At 41.3% G+C, this 15,115-nt stretch overlaps 1 protein-coding gene across 1 annotated transcript in view; it reads left to right on the forward strand.

Annotated features, from left to right (window-relative positions):
* The first annotated feature begins 7,776 nt into the window (after positions 1 to 7,776).
* The window catches only part of LOC103603746 (sialic acid-binding Ig-like lectin 10), a 32,517-nt gene continuing 25,178 nt past the window's right edge, over positions 7,777 to 15,115 (forward strand). Inside the window, exons 1-4 of the mRNA XM_008588324.1 lie at positions 7,777 to 8,014; positions 8,762 to 9,046; positions 9,375 to 9,656; positions 9,808 to 9,910. Of these exons, the coding sequence (XP_008586546.1) occupies positions 7,777 to 8,014; positions 8,762 to 9,046; positions 9,375 to 9,656; positions 9,808 to 9,910 (908 nt within the window). The remainder of the gene's footprint in view (positions 8,015 to 8,761; positions 9,047 to 9,374; positions 9,657 to 9,807; positions 9,911 to 15,115) is intronic.

Genomic DNA, 15,115 nt, shown 5'->3' on the forward strand with positions numbered 1-15,115 from the left:
AAAGAAAAAAAGAGGAACTTCCAGCAAACTCTAAAGAAGGAAATTTCTCAACCTGATAACATATCCATGAAAAAGATATGACTGATACCTTGCTTAGTGATGAAAGACTGAGTACTTCCCATCTGAGATTGGGATCAAGGCAAGGATAGACACTCATACAATGCTGAATAGACACTCCTCTATTCAGCATTGTATGAGAGGTCCTTGCCAGTGCAGTAAGGCAAGAAAAAGAAACAGTAGGTACACAGATTTTAAAGGAATAAATAAAACTGTCCTTATTCACAGATAACATGATTGTCTACATAGAAAATCCCAAAGAATCTGCAAAAAAACCAATATAATTAATAAGTGAGTTTAGCAGGATCATAGGAGACAGTCTCTATACAACAACTAATTGGATTTCTATATTTTAGGAAAAAAATAGAGGCTGATGAAAGTTTTCTATAGTTTAACTGGGTGGTCATTAAATGTGTGCATTCATTTATCAAAATTCATTGAACTGTACACATAAAATGGATGCTTTTTATTTGATGTAAACTATACCCCTATACAACAACTAATTGGATTTCTATATTTTAGGAAAAAAATAGAGGCTGATGAAAGTTTTCTATAGTTTAACTGGGTGGTCATTAAATGTGCGCATTCATTTGTCAAAATTCATTGAACTGTACACATAAAATGGATGCTTTTTATTTGATGTAAACTATACCCCTATCAGAATCATTTAAAAAAATCTTTTCAGAGCCCCAGCAGGCTGTGTCACATGGCCACCCCTACCTGTAAAGGAAGCTGGGGAAGTATGCATTATTTCTGGCCTCTCTAGTGGTACCAGCAAGGGATAACATAGTTGGGAATGTTCATTGGGTCAGCCAGAAAGCAGTGCCAGCTTTCATAGTACAGCTGAGGCTCAAACTCAGGCATCCCAGTTCCAGGGGACTACTCTTCACAAATCAGGAAAATATTGTGCTTGTTCATTTTATTTTTTCAGCAAATATTTATCAGACAAGAACCTGTCTGAGTACTGTGGAGGACACGAAGGTCTATTTGACATAGGGCCTTCCCTCAAGGAGCTCACTCATAGATAGATTCCCTGGTAAGATATTTCATCAGTTTCTCAATTAGAATGACAATCAAATGAAGAAATATGGCAGTAGGCTGTGTGTGGTTGGTATAGCAGCTCCACAAGGCCATCAAGGAATTAGGCTTCCTATGCTATTGTCAAGAAAATCTTTAAATCTCTGGCTTTCATCCTCATGATTGTCAGATGGCTGCTCTATCTCCATGTTCCAGGGAGGAAGAAGAAAAAGTGACAAAGAAATAGTGGTGCCAATATCAGAAAAGTGGAAGTTTCAAAAGTCTCCAGCAGATAGCCTCTTATGCTTGATATTTGCTATGAGTCAAATGTGTCCCTCAAAAGTTCATGTATTAGAAACTTGAACCTCATTGTAACAGTGTTAAGAGGATGGAAAATCTGATTATAGTATTTGAAAGGTGGGAACTTTGAGAGGGATTAGATCATGAGGACTGTGCCCTTGTGAATGGATTAATCCATTCATGGAGCAATGGGTTGATGGTTTAATTGGTTGTCATGGGGGTGGACTGGTGGCTTTATAAGGAGAGCACGTGAAAGAGCTCTCACTCATGCCATCCTTGCCATGTGATTGCCTGTGTCGCCATGGGACCCTGTAGAGAGTTTCCATCCAGAAGAAGGCCCTCACCAGATACATCCCCTGGACTCTGGACTTCCCAGCCTCTGAAACTGTAAGAGATAAATTTCTTTCCATTATAAATTATCCAGTTTCAGGTATCATGTTATAAACAACAGAAAACAGACTAGTACAGAAAACTGGTACTGAGAAGTGGGGTGTTGCTTATGATGAATACCTGAAAATGTAGAAGTGGCCTTGGAACTGGGTAATGGGCAGAGCTAGAAGAAGTTAGAGGAGTAGGCTAGATAAGGCCTAGGTTCTAGTGAGGGTTTAGAAGACAAGAAGACCAGGGAAAGTTTGGAACTTCTTAGAGACTGATTAAATGGTGGTGATCAGAATGCTGATAGAAATTTGGACAGTAAAGGCCATTCTGAGGAGGTCTCAGATGGAAATAAGGAAGAGCTTTTTGGAAACTGAAGCAAATGTCACCCTTGTTATGAACTGGAAAATAACTTGGCTAGATTGTCTCCATGCCTAAAAGTTGTATGAAATGTGGAACTTAAAAGTGATGGAAAACATTTCTAAGCAGCAAAGCATTTAGGAAATTTCATGGCTACTTTTAGCAGCTTATGCTGAATTATGGTAGCAGAGGCTTGACATAAAGGTAGAATTTATAATTAAAAAGGAAGCAAAGAATAAAAAATTGGAAAACTCTCAGCCTAGCCACATAAAGAATAGAAAAGTGTGTTCAGGAGAGGAAATCAAGGGTGTAGCCCAGCAAACTTTCTCCTAAGGAGATTAGGAAATAAGGGACAGATCATCAAGAGAATGGGGAAAGAAAACCTGAAGGCATTTCAGAGATCTTTGAAGCATCCCCTCTCATCACAGACAGAGTGGTTTCAGGGAACAGGCATGGGATGCCCTCTATGGACTTGCTACCCAGGGCCACCTTGGGATGCTACTCTCTGCACCCTGGCTGCTCTGGCTTCTCTAACTACTTCAGCCATAGGTAAAACAGGTCCAGGTGTGGCTGGACCTGCCGCTTCAGAAGGTACAAGTTGGAAGCCTTGGTGGCATCTATATGGTGTTAAATGTGCAGGCTGGCAGAGTGCAAGAGCTGTGGAAGGATAGCAGCCTCCATCCAGATTTCAAAGGATGTCTGGAAAAGCCTGGGGACCCAGGAAGAGATTTGCCATGGGGGCCGAGTCCCTGCAGAGATCCTCCACTACAGCAATGTCAAGCAGAAATGTAAGGTCAGAGTTGCAGCAGAGAACACCTTCCAGGGCCTTGCCTAGTAGAGCCATGGTAGCAGGATCACCACGGAGATCTCAGAACTATAGAGCTACCTGTGTGCAACACAGCCTGAGAGAGCTGAAGCATTTGTTGAGCCCAGGAAAGCCACAGGGATGGGGCTGTCCAAGGCCTTGGAGGCGCAACTGCCTATACCAGTGTGCAGAGGACGGCAGACAGGGAGTCTAGGTAGATTATTCTCCAGCTTTAAGATTTAATGCCTGCCCTGCTGGGTTTCATACATGTTTAGGATCATTTATCCCTTTCTTTTGGCCTATTTCTCCCTTTGTGAATGGGAATATGTACGCTAAGCTTGTCCCACCATTGTGTCTTGGAAATGGATAACTTGTTTGATTTCACAGATGAGACTTTAGACTTTTGAGTTGAAACAAATTAAGACTTTGGGGATGGAATGAATGTATTTACATGTGAGAAAGACATGAACTTTGGGGGCCAGGGGCAGAATGCTGTAGGTGAAATGTGTACCCCAAAAGCTCTATTAGAAACAATCCCCATTGTAACAATATTGAGGGGGTGGGAAACCAAATTATGTTATTTGAAAGGTAGGGCCTTACAGAGGTGATTAGATTGTGAGGACTGTGCTCTGATGAACAGATTAACCCATTCATGGAGTAATAGGTTGAAGGTTTAATAGGTTGTCGTGGGTGTGGACTGGTGGCTTGATAAGGAGAGCGTGTGAAAGAGCTCTCACTCACGCCATCCTTGCCGTGTGATTGCCTGTCACCGTGGGATCCTGTAGAGCGTTTCCACCCAGAAGAAGGTTCTCACCAGAAGCACCCCCTGGACCAGCCTCTGAAATTAAGAAATAAATTTCATTTCATTATAAATTACCTAGTTTCAGATATTATGTTATAAGCAACAGAAAACAGACTAATACAGTATTTTAAGTAGACAAATTTCTAGCAGAGTCAAAGGGTTTTATTTTCCCATTGTCCACATGAGAGAAAAGAAGAATGTGGTCTTGCAGTTAGGTATACAACTTTGGAAAACAGAGATGTCAATTACAATCAATACTACCAGAGCAAGAAATCTTTAGGTAAGACAACCAGCCAGAATTTCATTTTGGGGGGGGATAATTTTCATAAGACATGGAATATTTTCTTACATCTTTGAAGTCTCATAAGACCACTTTGTTTACATTGCTCTTCCAAGAGCAGATTTGTATTAACAGACACCAGAACAAGTCAGTATAGTCATAAATATTCATACAAAACTGTATAAATGATATTGTTACAAACATTCTCAGTTTTGCACAGAATCAAATGAGATTCCTCAAACCATTTTATAACAATGAACAATACCTTTCGATTTATTGATGCAGAGGAAGGGAACAACTTCTTCAACTCTTTCTGAGACTCACTTACTTTATGATGAAAACTTACTTTTTTAAAACCAGGCCCTGGAATTTTATTAGCTAGCGTTATATGCAAAAAGCAGGCCTTTGGAGCTTAACGGTGATGCCAAAAAAAGGTGTGTGTGTGTGGGGGGGTGGGGGGTTGGTGGGATGGGGAGTGGCTGAACAGGCTTTTATTTGCTGATAATAATTTCATAGTATTTTTCTTCTTCTTGGCTCACTGGCCAGAACTGTGTCATATGGCCACCAGTAGATGCAAAAGAGGCTGGAAAATAGAACTTTTTTTTCTTTCACACAGGGAACTTGATCACCTGAACACATTTGAAATAATAAGGAGGGAGAGGAAGATAGATATCAGGTAGGCAACTCTCAGGGTCTGCCTGAGATGGTGCCCTACGAGCAATGGACAGATAAGAGTACCGAGGAGAGTCTGAGAAAGGAGGCTTCTTTGTTGCTTTGGAAATTTAAGAATGAACTTCCGAAAAGAAGTCACATTTAACATGGACTTGGAAAGAGATAGGATTTGAACATGGGTAGAGGACTGAGTTGCAGAAGGATGTCATGAAAAGGGTAAACATACATAGGTAGGAATGCATGGCATATATGTAGAAAGAATACTTTCTTCTCTTTAGCATGGGAAGAGTGACGGGTGTAGGGAAGGGGGCAGTGGAGATAGGGGACATGTGGGGTAAAATCACGGAGATCTTCCAATGCCAGGCAAGGGATTTTGGAGTTTATCCTGTCAGCCATAGAAAAATTGTTTATTTCTCAAATATCTCTCTTAACCACTAGGTGTCTTCAAAAAGTTCATGAAAAAATTCGTGTTATCTTTTAATTCCATTTTTACATAAACGTTTTGAAGTACCTGTGTATATGCCCTTCCCTCCACTCCCCATAGCTACTGTTCCAGCTCAGTCTTCACCATTCCCTCTCCTGGACTGTTGGTTCCTCCTCAGTGCAGACCTAGAGGGACCTTTATACCACCCATCCCTGTTCCCCCATGGTTCATAACCTTTCCATGATTTCCATGACTTTTCCCATTGACTTGGGAGAGAATCCAAACTCCTCAGCCTGGCCTTTGAAGCGTTTTGACAGGAGAAGAGATTAAGAGTGAAGACTCCAGAAATAAGAAAGCAGACACGATATTGGGACCTCACACAGAATCATAGGGACAAACTCCCATCCTTGAAGCTCCTCAGCATCAAGCCTGGCCTTTGAAGCATTTTGACAGGAGAAGAGATTAAGAGTGAAGACTCCAGAAATAAGAAAGCAGACATGATATTGGGACCTCACACAGAATCATAGGGACAAACTCCCATCCTTGAAGCTCCTCAGCATCTGGTCCCCTGAGGCTCCTAGTTCGAAAGATAAACAGACCTTAAGGGTGGCTGAAGAGACAAGAGCCTCTAGGAAGCAGCAAACTTATTTCTCCCTCCATCCCTGCTTCTTACCGCTGCCCTTCTTCTCATCCTTTCCAAATCCTGCCCTCTAGGACTTGCAGATCTGAGGTCAGAGTTAGCAGCAGGACATGTCCTGGTCCTCTCTTGCCTCTGAGACACTGTTGGTGCGATGACACTACAACTGCTATGGCTAGGTAAATAGAATGAGAGGAAGGGTGGGAGGTGTCCGGGGAAGCAAGGGCCGTGATGTGGAAGGTGGAGAATGGGAGGGGATGAGGTAACATGAAGAGGTGAGGGCGTAAAACATCAGGTACCTGATAAACAGTAGGTAACGGATGTCTTCCTTGTGAATATTCTGTGATTGACATTATAACCCACCATGTGTTCCATTTAATGTACCCAACAGCTCCCTGAAGAATTATTATTCCCATTTTACAGATGAGGAAACAGGCTTGAAGAGGTTAAGCAACTCACCCAAAGACACTAGAGATTTTGCCAGCAAGATTTTGTCAACTCCTTTGACTCCTAGTTCCATTTTAATGCCATGCCCCTGCTGCTCTAGAACTTAAATAATAAATGCATTCACATCTGCTCTCTCAACATCACCACTGGTGTGGTGGGTGTTATTGAGTCACATCTTACAGAAGAGAAACAGCATGGTGGCCCAGAACCAAGGTGTCAAGGTCCCTCGGTGTGAAGACTTGGAGTACTGGCTTAGAGTGTGGGAAGCTGCGGTCCAGGTCTGATGCTGTTACTCCATCATTTATGACCTGGGGCCAAGACCTTAATCTCACTGAGCCTCAGTTTCCCCATATGTCTAGGGAGGTAAAACCATTACAAGAATGGCTTAAGCAGATATCTATGAAGGTACCAGGAAATCTGTATTACTACCATCATCTTAGGCTGCAGTAGAAGTGGCCTCAGGAATCATGTAGTTCACCAGTCCATCTATTTTGTACATGAGAGAGCTGTCATCTAGGAACTAGAGAAGGAAAAGGAAGGAATAACTGTTCACTAAGAGCTAACAACTAAGTTACAGTCTGCAATTGTCATTACAGAGGGCCATTTGGACTTGTAGTTATCATCTTTAATTCTCACAACATTGCAGCATTGGTATTATTGTGCCCATTTTTCTGATTGAGAAACTGAGATTCAGAAATGACGACAAATACAATTAATACAACAACAAGAGTAACAAAAAAAGCTCAGCAGACTGGATTGAGGCGGTGCAATTTGGGAGTCCCCAAGACTATCCTCAAATTCAATAATTCACAAGAAGGACTCACAAAACTCAGAACTGTTGTAGTTACAGTTGATTATAGCAAAAGAATACAGATTACCATCAGTAGAGGGAAATGGTACATAGAGTAGGGTCCAGGAGAGATCAGGTGCAAGCTTCCAGCTATCCTCTCCCAGTGGAGCTGCATGAACAGAGCTTATTTCTCCCAGCAACAATATGTGGTGACATGCACAGAGTATTGCCAAGCAGGGAAGCTCACCAAACCTTAAGTCCAGGGTTTTTACTGGGGGTCTGGTCGTGTAGGTATGGATGATCTTAGTCTCCAGCCCCTCCAGAGGTCAAGCTGATACTGCAGGGCCCAAGACCCCCACCTTAAATCACATCATTAGTACAGACTATCTGGTGTAGCCCAACACACCAGGTAAACAAAGACATTCTTATCAGGCAGGATATTCCAAGGGCTCAGAGTTCCCTTCCAGGAGTGGGGCAAGTGCTAAACCTTTCTTGGGTAAAGTTAATCCTTTCCAACACACCAGGTAAACAAAGACATTCTTATCAGGCAGGATATTCCAAGGACTCAGAGTTCCCTTCCAGGAGTGGGGCAAGTGCTAAACCTTTCTTGGGTAAAGTTAATCCTTTAATGCACAGGCGAGAGACTGGAGGACATTAGATAAGTCTATTTTTCAACTTGGATCTCTCTTCACAGGATTACTTTCTCACGTTTTGGTGGAAGTTGAGAAGATACCAGTGGAAGAGGAGCTGTGCACTGCAATCCCTTGCATATTTGAATTTCCCAAGGAATCCCCCAGTGATTCCATGATCATGGGCTACTGGCTCAATAAAAATATCAGTTCTCCTGTAGCTACAAATAAACCCAATGCTACCATAGATGATAACTTCAGGCACAGATTCCACGTTGTTGGAGATCTTGAAGAACTAGACTGTTCCCTGATGATATGCGACATACCCAAAAAAGACAGCATGACATACTTATTCGATGCAGATCTAGGAGAACAAAAAAGTGCTTTCCTGAGGGAGAATATCAAACTCTCTGTGTCAGGTGACATTCAATCTCATGCAATAAGTAGTTTGGAAAGAAGGAAATCCAGAGGGGGTTCTGGAAGTTGGTTTTTATTACACTGGGCACTGGGCTTTACAAAACCTTAGGTGTTTAAGTTTTACAACAATAATACAAGAAGACTGGTGCAGTTGGTTATTTTTCTGAATAGAAATGGCAAAGAGAGGGGAGGTGACTTGCCAAGCAGCACCCAGCCAGTAAGAGATAAGGGGGAAATGATCACAGATTGGCTGGGAAGGGGCTGAGCCTGAGTGGAGAGTTGGGTTGGGGGATGGAGGCAGAGTAGAAGCTAACACTTGGAAGTCTAGTCTGAGGGACAGGTAAGGAGTCATAGGCAATGCAGATCCTCAGAAAATTCATTCATTCTTGGTCTTGAAAGCCCAAAGTTCAGGTTCAAGCTCTGCCATCTTAAGTAAGTGTCTTAAGTTTGCTCACCTGGACAATGGGGTGTGCCACTTCCACACAGAAAAAGGAAATCTATTGGTGAAAAACCACCCAACAATAACAATCCCAGGTTCCATAAGGTTGTTGGAGAGGTGGAATGGGATTCCAAGTGAGCTAATGGGTAGGAAAGCACTTTGTAAACTGGAAACACTGTGCAGCAGTGAAGTGTCCATGAGGGTCCTTTGTCCCCAAGGTTTGAATCCACTCCTTTTCTCTCCTCCAGACCTGACCCANTGAGGGTCCTTTGTCCCCAAGGTTTGAATCCACTCCTTTTCTCTCCTCCAGACCTGACCCAAAAACCAGAGCTCCTCATCCCAGAGATTCTTGTGTCTGGGGAAACTGTGACCTCTACCTGTACCATCAAAGGCGACTGCAAAGAAACGAATGCTCTCTTCCTCTCCTGGAAAGGACCTGCCGTGTCCTCCAACCCAACTGTCTCCAGCAACTCCTCCTCCTTGGGGCTACACTTCACCCTGAAGCCTGAGGACCACGGCACCACTCTCAAATGTCACTTGAACACCTCCCTAGCTAACTTAACCAGAAGTAGCGTGGTCAAGCTCCAAGTGGTCTGTGAGTTCTGTGGGCATGGGCAGGGTCCAGAGTCTGGGGAAATGGTGGGCCCAAGAGAAAGACTGAGTCCCAGAGGAGGAGAAGTCTGGGGAGAAATCAGATCTTCCCTTGGCCTCTAGTTCTGAAATGCCAGAGGTAAGAGCTGAGCCCAATTCTGAGGCAAATGAAGAGGATGAAGGAGAATTCTCTGAGTCCCCAGCCCCTCTCTAGGATTCCAGAAGGTCTTTCTGAACCTCCTTGTGAATGACAAAGAGAAGATTGCGTCCTGGAGGAAGTGGAGAAGGAAAGTCAGGATGCCTGGCTGACTCCTTACTCTTTCTCCCCACAGCACCTGCCAGATTGTTCAACTCCTCTTGTGCCTTGAAGAAGACACTGCAGTGCAGCTGTTCCTTCCACGGGATCCCCACTCCCTCTGTGCAGTGGTGGATGGGAGATGCCCCTGTGGATGTGAACAGCATGGATAACATCCTCCAGGTGACTTCTACCATACTTGCCCCCTGGGCCAACAGCACCATCAACCTCATTGGGGAGCCAGAAATACTCACGAGACTTTACTGTGAGGGGAAAAACCAATATGGAATCCACACTTCAAGCATCTTCTTTATGCCAGGTGAGTATACAGGGCAGTAGTGACTGAGCTAGTAAAACAACAGTTAGGGACCAGGATGAGGATGGGCACAAGGCCAGAGGAGAGAGTAGGGTTGTAGCTCACACTTCAAGGCCTTACAGGAAAAACCACTCTCGCTTCCCTCTGATTCCAGATCAGAATTTAGTTTCCAATGTGTTCATGAAAGGGCTGATCCAGGGCATTATGTATGGAGCCATTGCGACTGCTCTGCTCTTCTTCTGCCTTGTCCTCCTCACGTGAGTATCAAAGTTCAAATTCATCAGAAAGCCTTTCTCAAAGCCAGCTACATTTATTTATGTTCTTTATTTTCTTTTTTATAGTTTCTTCCAGTTTATTTTGCTTTGTCTGCCTTCTTGAAATGGATTCATTTTATTAACTTTTAGCCATTCTTCTTTTCCAACATTTGTGTTTAAGGCTATAAATTTCCCTCTAAGAACAACTTTAGCTGCATCTCACAAATTTTAATATAAATTATTTTATTATCATTTGGTTAAAATATTTCTAATTTTCATTATAAGTTTTTGTCCATTTTTTGTCCCACAGGGTTTTTTAAGACACATCAATATTTTCTAATAATTCTTTTAAAACTTTTTTATAGCTTAAATTGAATATGAATTAGAAAATATACCATGCATTATTTCAATTCTTTATTTTCTTTGTGGCACAATTTTTGTTTAGTCTTTATAAAAACTTTATATGAGCTTGAAAATAATGTGTATTTTATTCTTGTTGAATGCAGAATATGTATTCATGGAGGATTGGTTTCAGGACCTCCTGCAGATACCAAAATCTGTGGATGCTTAAGTCTCTGATATAAAATGGTGTAGTATTTGCATGTAATCTATGCACATCCTCCTGCATAATTTAAATCATCTCTAGATTGTTTAGAATACCTAATACAATGCAAATGCTGTGTAAGTGTTATACTGTATCGTTTAGGAAATAATGCTATGTAAATAATTATACTGTAAAATATGTAAATAGTTATACTGTATTGTTTAGGAAATAACGACAAGAAAAAAGTCAGTACATGTTCAATACAGACACAATTTTTACTTATTTATCTTTCTATCTATTTATCTATTTATTTATTTTTTTATTATTATTATTTTTTAAAGATGACTGGTAAGGGGATTCCAACCCTTGACTTGGTGCTGTCAGTACCACACTCTCCCAAGTGAGCCACAGGCTGGCCCAGACACAATTTTTAAAAAATAATTTTGATTCACAGGTGGTTGGATTCGTGGATGCAGAACTCATGGATATTGAGGGCTGATTGTGTGTGTGTGTGTATGTATATGTCCTTTAAATTGATTTAATTAATTATGTTATTTAAATCTTCTCTATTTGAGATATCACATTTTCACTTATTTGTGGGAGCTAAAAATACATAAATAAATACACAAACAACCTGGGGAGAGGGGAGGGAAGAAGACATAACAATTACAATTCCTTGAAGTTGATATGACAAGCGAACAGAAAGGAGATTGTTGGGAGGGAGGGGGAGAGGGAGGAGGAAGGGAGGTTTTGGTGATGGGCCACAGTAATCAGCCACATTGTATATTGACAAAATAAGATAAAATTAAAAAAAATAAGTCCTCTATTTGTACTGATTTATTTGCTGGCTTGCTCTAATGATAACAGAGATGTGTTTTAAAATCTCCCATAACAATTACAGATTTGTCAATTTCTTCTTGAAATTCTGTCAGTTTTTGCTTTATATATCTTAATGTCATGTCATTACTTTCAAGACTATTTAAAAATGTGTATATGTTTCTGATATCAAGCACTGTTTTTCTTCTTTATCTTTGCTTAAAGCCTGTTTTGTCAGATATTAGTATAGCTCCTCCAGCTTTTTTTTTTAACATCAAATTTCAATCTGTGTGAAGCCTTATAACACCAAGGTTACAGGTTAGGATACCTGTACTGGCCAGCCACTAAAAAAAAAAAAAAAAAAAAAATACAATCTGTGACCTTGAGGTTTAAATATGTGCTTTATAACCAACATATAATTTGACTTTTTTTTTTAGTTTGGTAATCTTTTAATTAGATTTAAACAAATTTACTCAATGTAATTACTAGTGCACCTGAATTTAGATATACTATTCTAGTTTGTTTCTTATGTTTCTTTTTTCTCTTTTTTTTTTTTGCCTTTTTTGGATTGACTTGATATTTTTATCAATACATGTTTTCCTTTCTGCTAGTTGAAAATTATGTGATTATGTTTTCTTTCTGGTTTTTTTACTGGTTACTCAGAAATTACAGCATGTGTATTTCAGTTATCAAAGTCTACATTAATTAATACCTTTTACCCTCCTTCCAGAAAATATAAAGATCATTGCGGGCCGGCCTGTGGCTCACTCGGTAGAGTGCGGTGCTGATAACACCAAGGCCGCGGGTTCGGATCCTATATAGCTCACTGGCTGAGCGTGGTGCTGACAACACCAAGCCAAGGGTTGAGATCCCCTTACCGGTCATCTTTAAAAATATATATATATATATATATAAAGATCATTGAACAATTTCTCTTGACCTATATGCTATTGTCATGATGTGCTTTATGGCATTCTATCAATTCTATTATGCATATGATTTTGCATTCTAACATCTCTGAAATCGCGATACGTCTTACAATCAGTGATCACAGTTGCTGTTGGCTCCAGGTAGCAGTCCTGATATGGCTGTCATCACTTGCACAAGTGGATGAAGCCATGCTACCTTTTGTTACTAAGGGCAAAAGTGAAATACAACTCATGCCTGTCGATGCAAATGAAGTCACAAGAAATTACTAAATTCTGTAGAACAGATCAAAGAAATTTCAAACCAGCAATGACATAGGATGATTCATATAAGTTCAGGAATGTATTAAAGTCTTTGTCACACATTAATTAGCTGCGTTTTTTCCCTTTGTGATGTATATGGGACAGAAGGTGCTCAGTTTCCCTGGGTTCAGGTTTCAGGACACACCTCTGGGTTTCAAGCCACTCCCCAAGGTCTCATGCCCCTCCTCTAACCCCTCCCCTAGAGGAGTGTTCCTGTTGCTAGTTAGACCTATTTTTTGGTACCAACTTGGGGAAACTGAGACCTCAAGGGGCTGGCTTATGCAAATCCAATGGCTGGGCATGCTCAGTACAGAAGGGTTATATAACCCTGGTAGCCAAGCATGCTCAGTAAAGTGGAATTTATCCTTTGAATAACCTTCTGCTAGAAGTGCTAAAAAGCACCGAGCATTCTTGAATATGTTCAGTGCATGTGATAGCATTTGATGAATGAACAGGATCCAAAAAGAAACCAGCTGAGCATGTTACATAACAGGGAACCACCTTAGGTGAACATTCATTAGATAGCATGAATATGTATTCGCTGGTGAAACTATAAAAGCCAAATCCCGGCAGGAGGCAGGTTGTTGCTTACTTTCCTGAAGCCAACCTGTACTTTGTTGGCTGAGATGTGTATGCTTTCTTTTTGTATCAAGCTTACTTTCGGCAAGCAGCTGCTCACTCTCTTGAGCCAACCTGCACTCTGGAGTAAAGTTTAAGTGTGTATTTGTGACTTTTGTATTAAACTTGGGGTGGGCCCTGCTCAGTCTCTGCAGCAGCTGCACTTTCTCTGTGAAGTCTGTATCCCTTATCTGTTACATTAAAACTGTTTTAATCCTGTACTGTGACCCTGCTCTTGAATTCTTTCCTGTGGCAGAGTCAAGAACCTGGTAAGAGGATGGAGCGGGTGAGGCCAACTATCAGGCCTCCCCAGATCCTTCCTCTGACATCATATATATTATGCACCTTATAGCCAGCGGTATGTTATCATCAATGAAATACCGTTTTTTTACTTTTAAGCACCAGAAGATATTTTTATTATTATTTTATGCATTCATTGTTCATTTTGATTTACACACATATTTACCACATCTACTCTGTGTTCCTCAAATCTTAGATTTTCCATCTAGAATTAATTTTTTCTCTGACATACATCCTAGAAAGCCCTTTAGAATTAGTTTTCTGATAGCAAACAATCTCAGTTTTTGTTTCTCTCTCTGTCTCTCCCTCCTCCCTCTCTCTCTCTTTGCTTCATAGTTGAATGATATTTTTGCCAAGATTTGGTATGCTGTGTTGGCAGTCATTTTCTTTCAGCACCTTGAACTGTTCCACAATTTCTTGCTTCTATAATCACAGGAAAAAAAGTCAGCTGTGACACTGATTTGCTACTCTTTTGAAATAATGTATCTTTTCCTATCTCTACCTTTAAGATCTCTTTTTCTCTGCAGTTTCTGTATTCTCCCTCACTATTTCATTTCCTCTGCCCCGCCTCACACTTTACATTTTCATGTGGCAGGGAGCACTGTTTGTGACACTGTGCTGACACCGTGGCTTCTGCCTAGTGCTCTTCCTTCTCTACACTTCATCTTCTATCCCTGTTCCCCTCTCTCACCTGACTGATGTTTACTTATCCCTTATGAATCAGCTCACAGCTTTTCCATCATGGGCTCCAGGAAACCTTCCCTGGCCTCTCACCTAAGCTGGTTGCCTTTCTTGGGCTTCTGGGCTTTGCGATACTGGCACTAACAGTTTTACTCAGATATGACTAACTGTGGATTTTTTAAAATTTGTTGTTATTGATATTTGTTTGACCTCTAGAATCTGTGCTTTTGTGTCTTTTATCGGTTCTGGAAAATTCTCAACCATTGTTCCTTTATATATTGCCTCTGCCCTTTTCTTTCATTACAGAACTCTCATCTAATGTTTGTCAAACTTTTTCTTAAAAACACTTATCTTGGGCCGGCCCAGTGGCTCACTCGGGAGAGTGTGGTGCTGATAACACCAAGGCCCCGGGTTCGGATCCCATGTAGGGATGGCCGGTTCGCTCACTGGCTGGGCGTGGTGCTGACAACACCAAGTCAAGGGTTAAGATCCCCTTACCAGTCATCTTTAAAAAAAAACAAAAAACACTTATCTTGTGTCCTATATATTCCAAGAAGATAGACAAGTAAACAAGTGTGAGGTTAGAGGTGTATATGAGTGAGATACTAAGGAAACCCTCCTCCTTCAGTATCTCCATTTTTGGGGTGGGGCATAGGGGATCGGTACTGCCCAGAAGTCTTCAGCTTGCTCCTGGCCAGCCCTCTTCAACATCACACTCTGTCCATATTCCAAATGTTCTCCTCTTTTCACAAACTCTTTTATCTCCTCCCCCTCACTCTCAGCAATAATCTTTACCTGTTTCACAGGGAAAAGGTGACTCCCCAGCATCTGCGCAGTTATTATCATTGGCACTGATGACGTACTCCTTGCCTTTTTCAGACAAAGGGACATCCCTCTTCCTGTCCAAGGTGAAGCCCACCTCCTTTACTTGGGAATTCATGTCCTGCACCTCCTTAACAACTATACTCCATTAATCATTCCTTCTGCCTCCTAAAATTTCAATCATTCTTTCTTTCCTGT

This window comes from Galeopterus variegatus, unplaced genomic scaffold, assembly GCF_000696425.1.
Source record: "Galeopterus variegatus unplaced genomic scaffold, G_variegatus-3.0.2 Scaffold4773, whole genome shotgun sequence".
Lineage (NCBI taxonomy): Eukaryota > Metazoa > Chordata > Mammalia > Dermoptera > Cynocephalidae > Galeopterus > Galeopterus variegatus.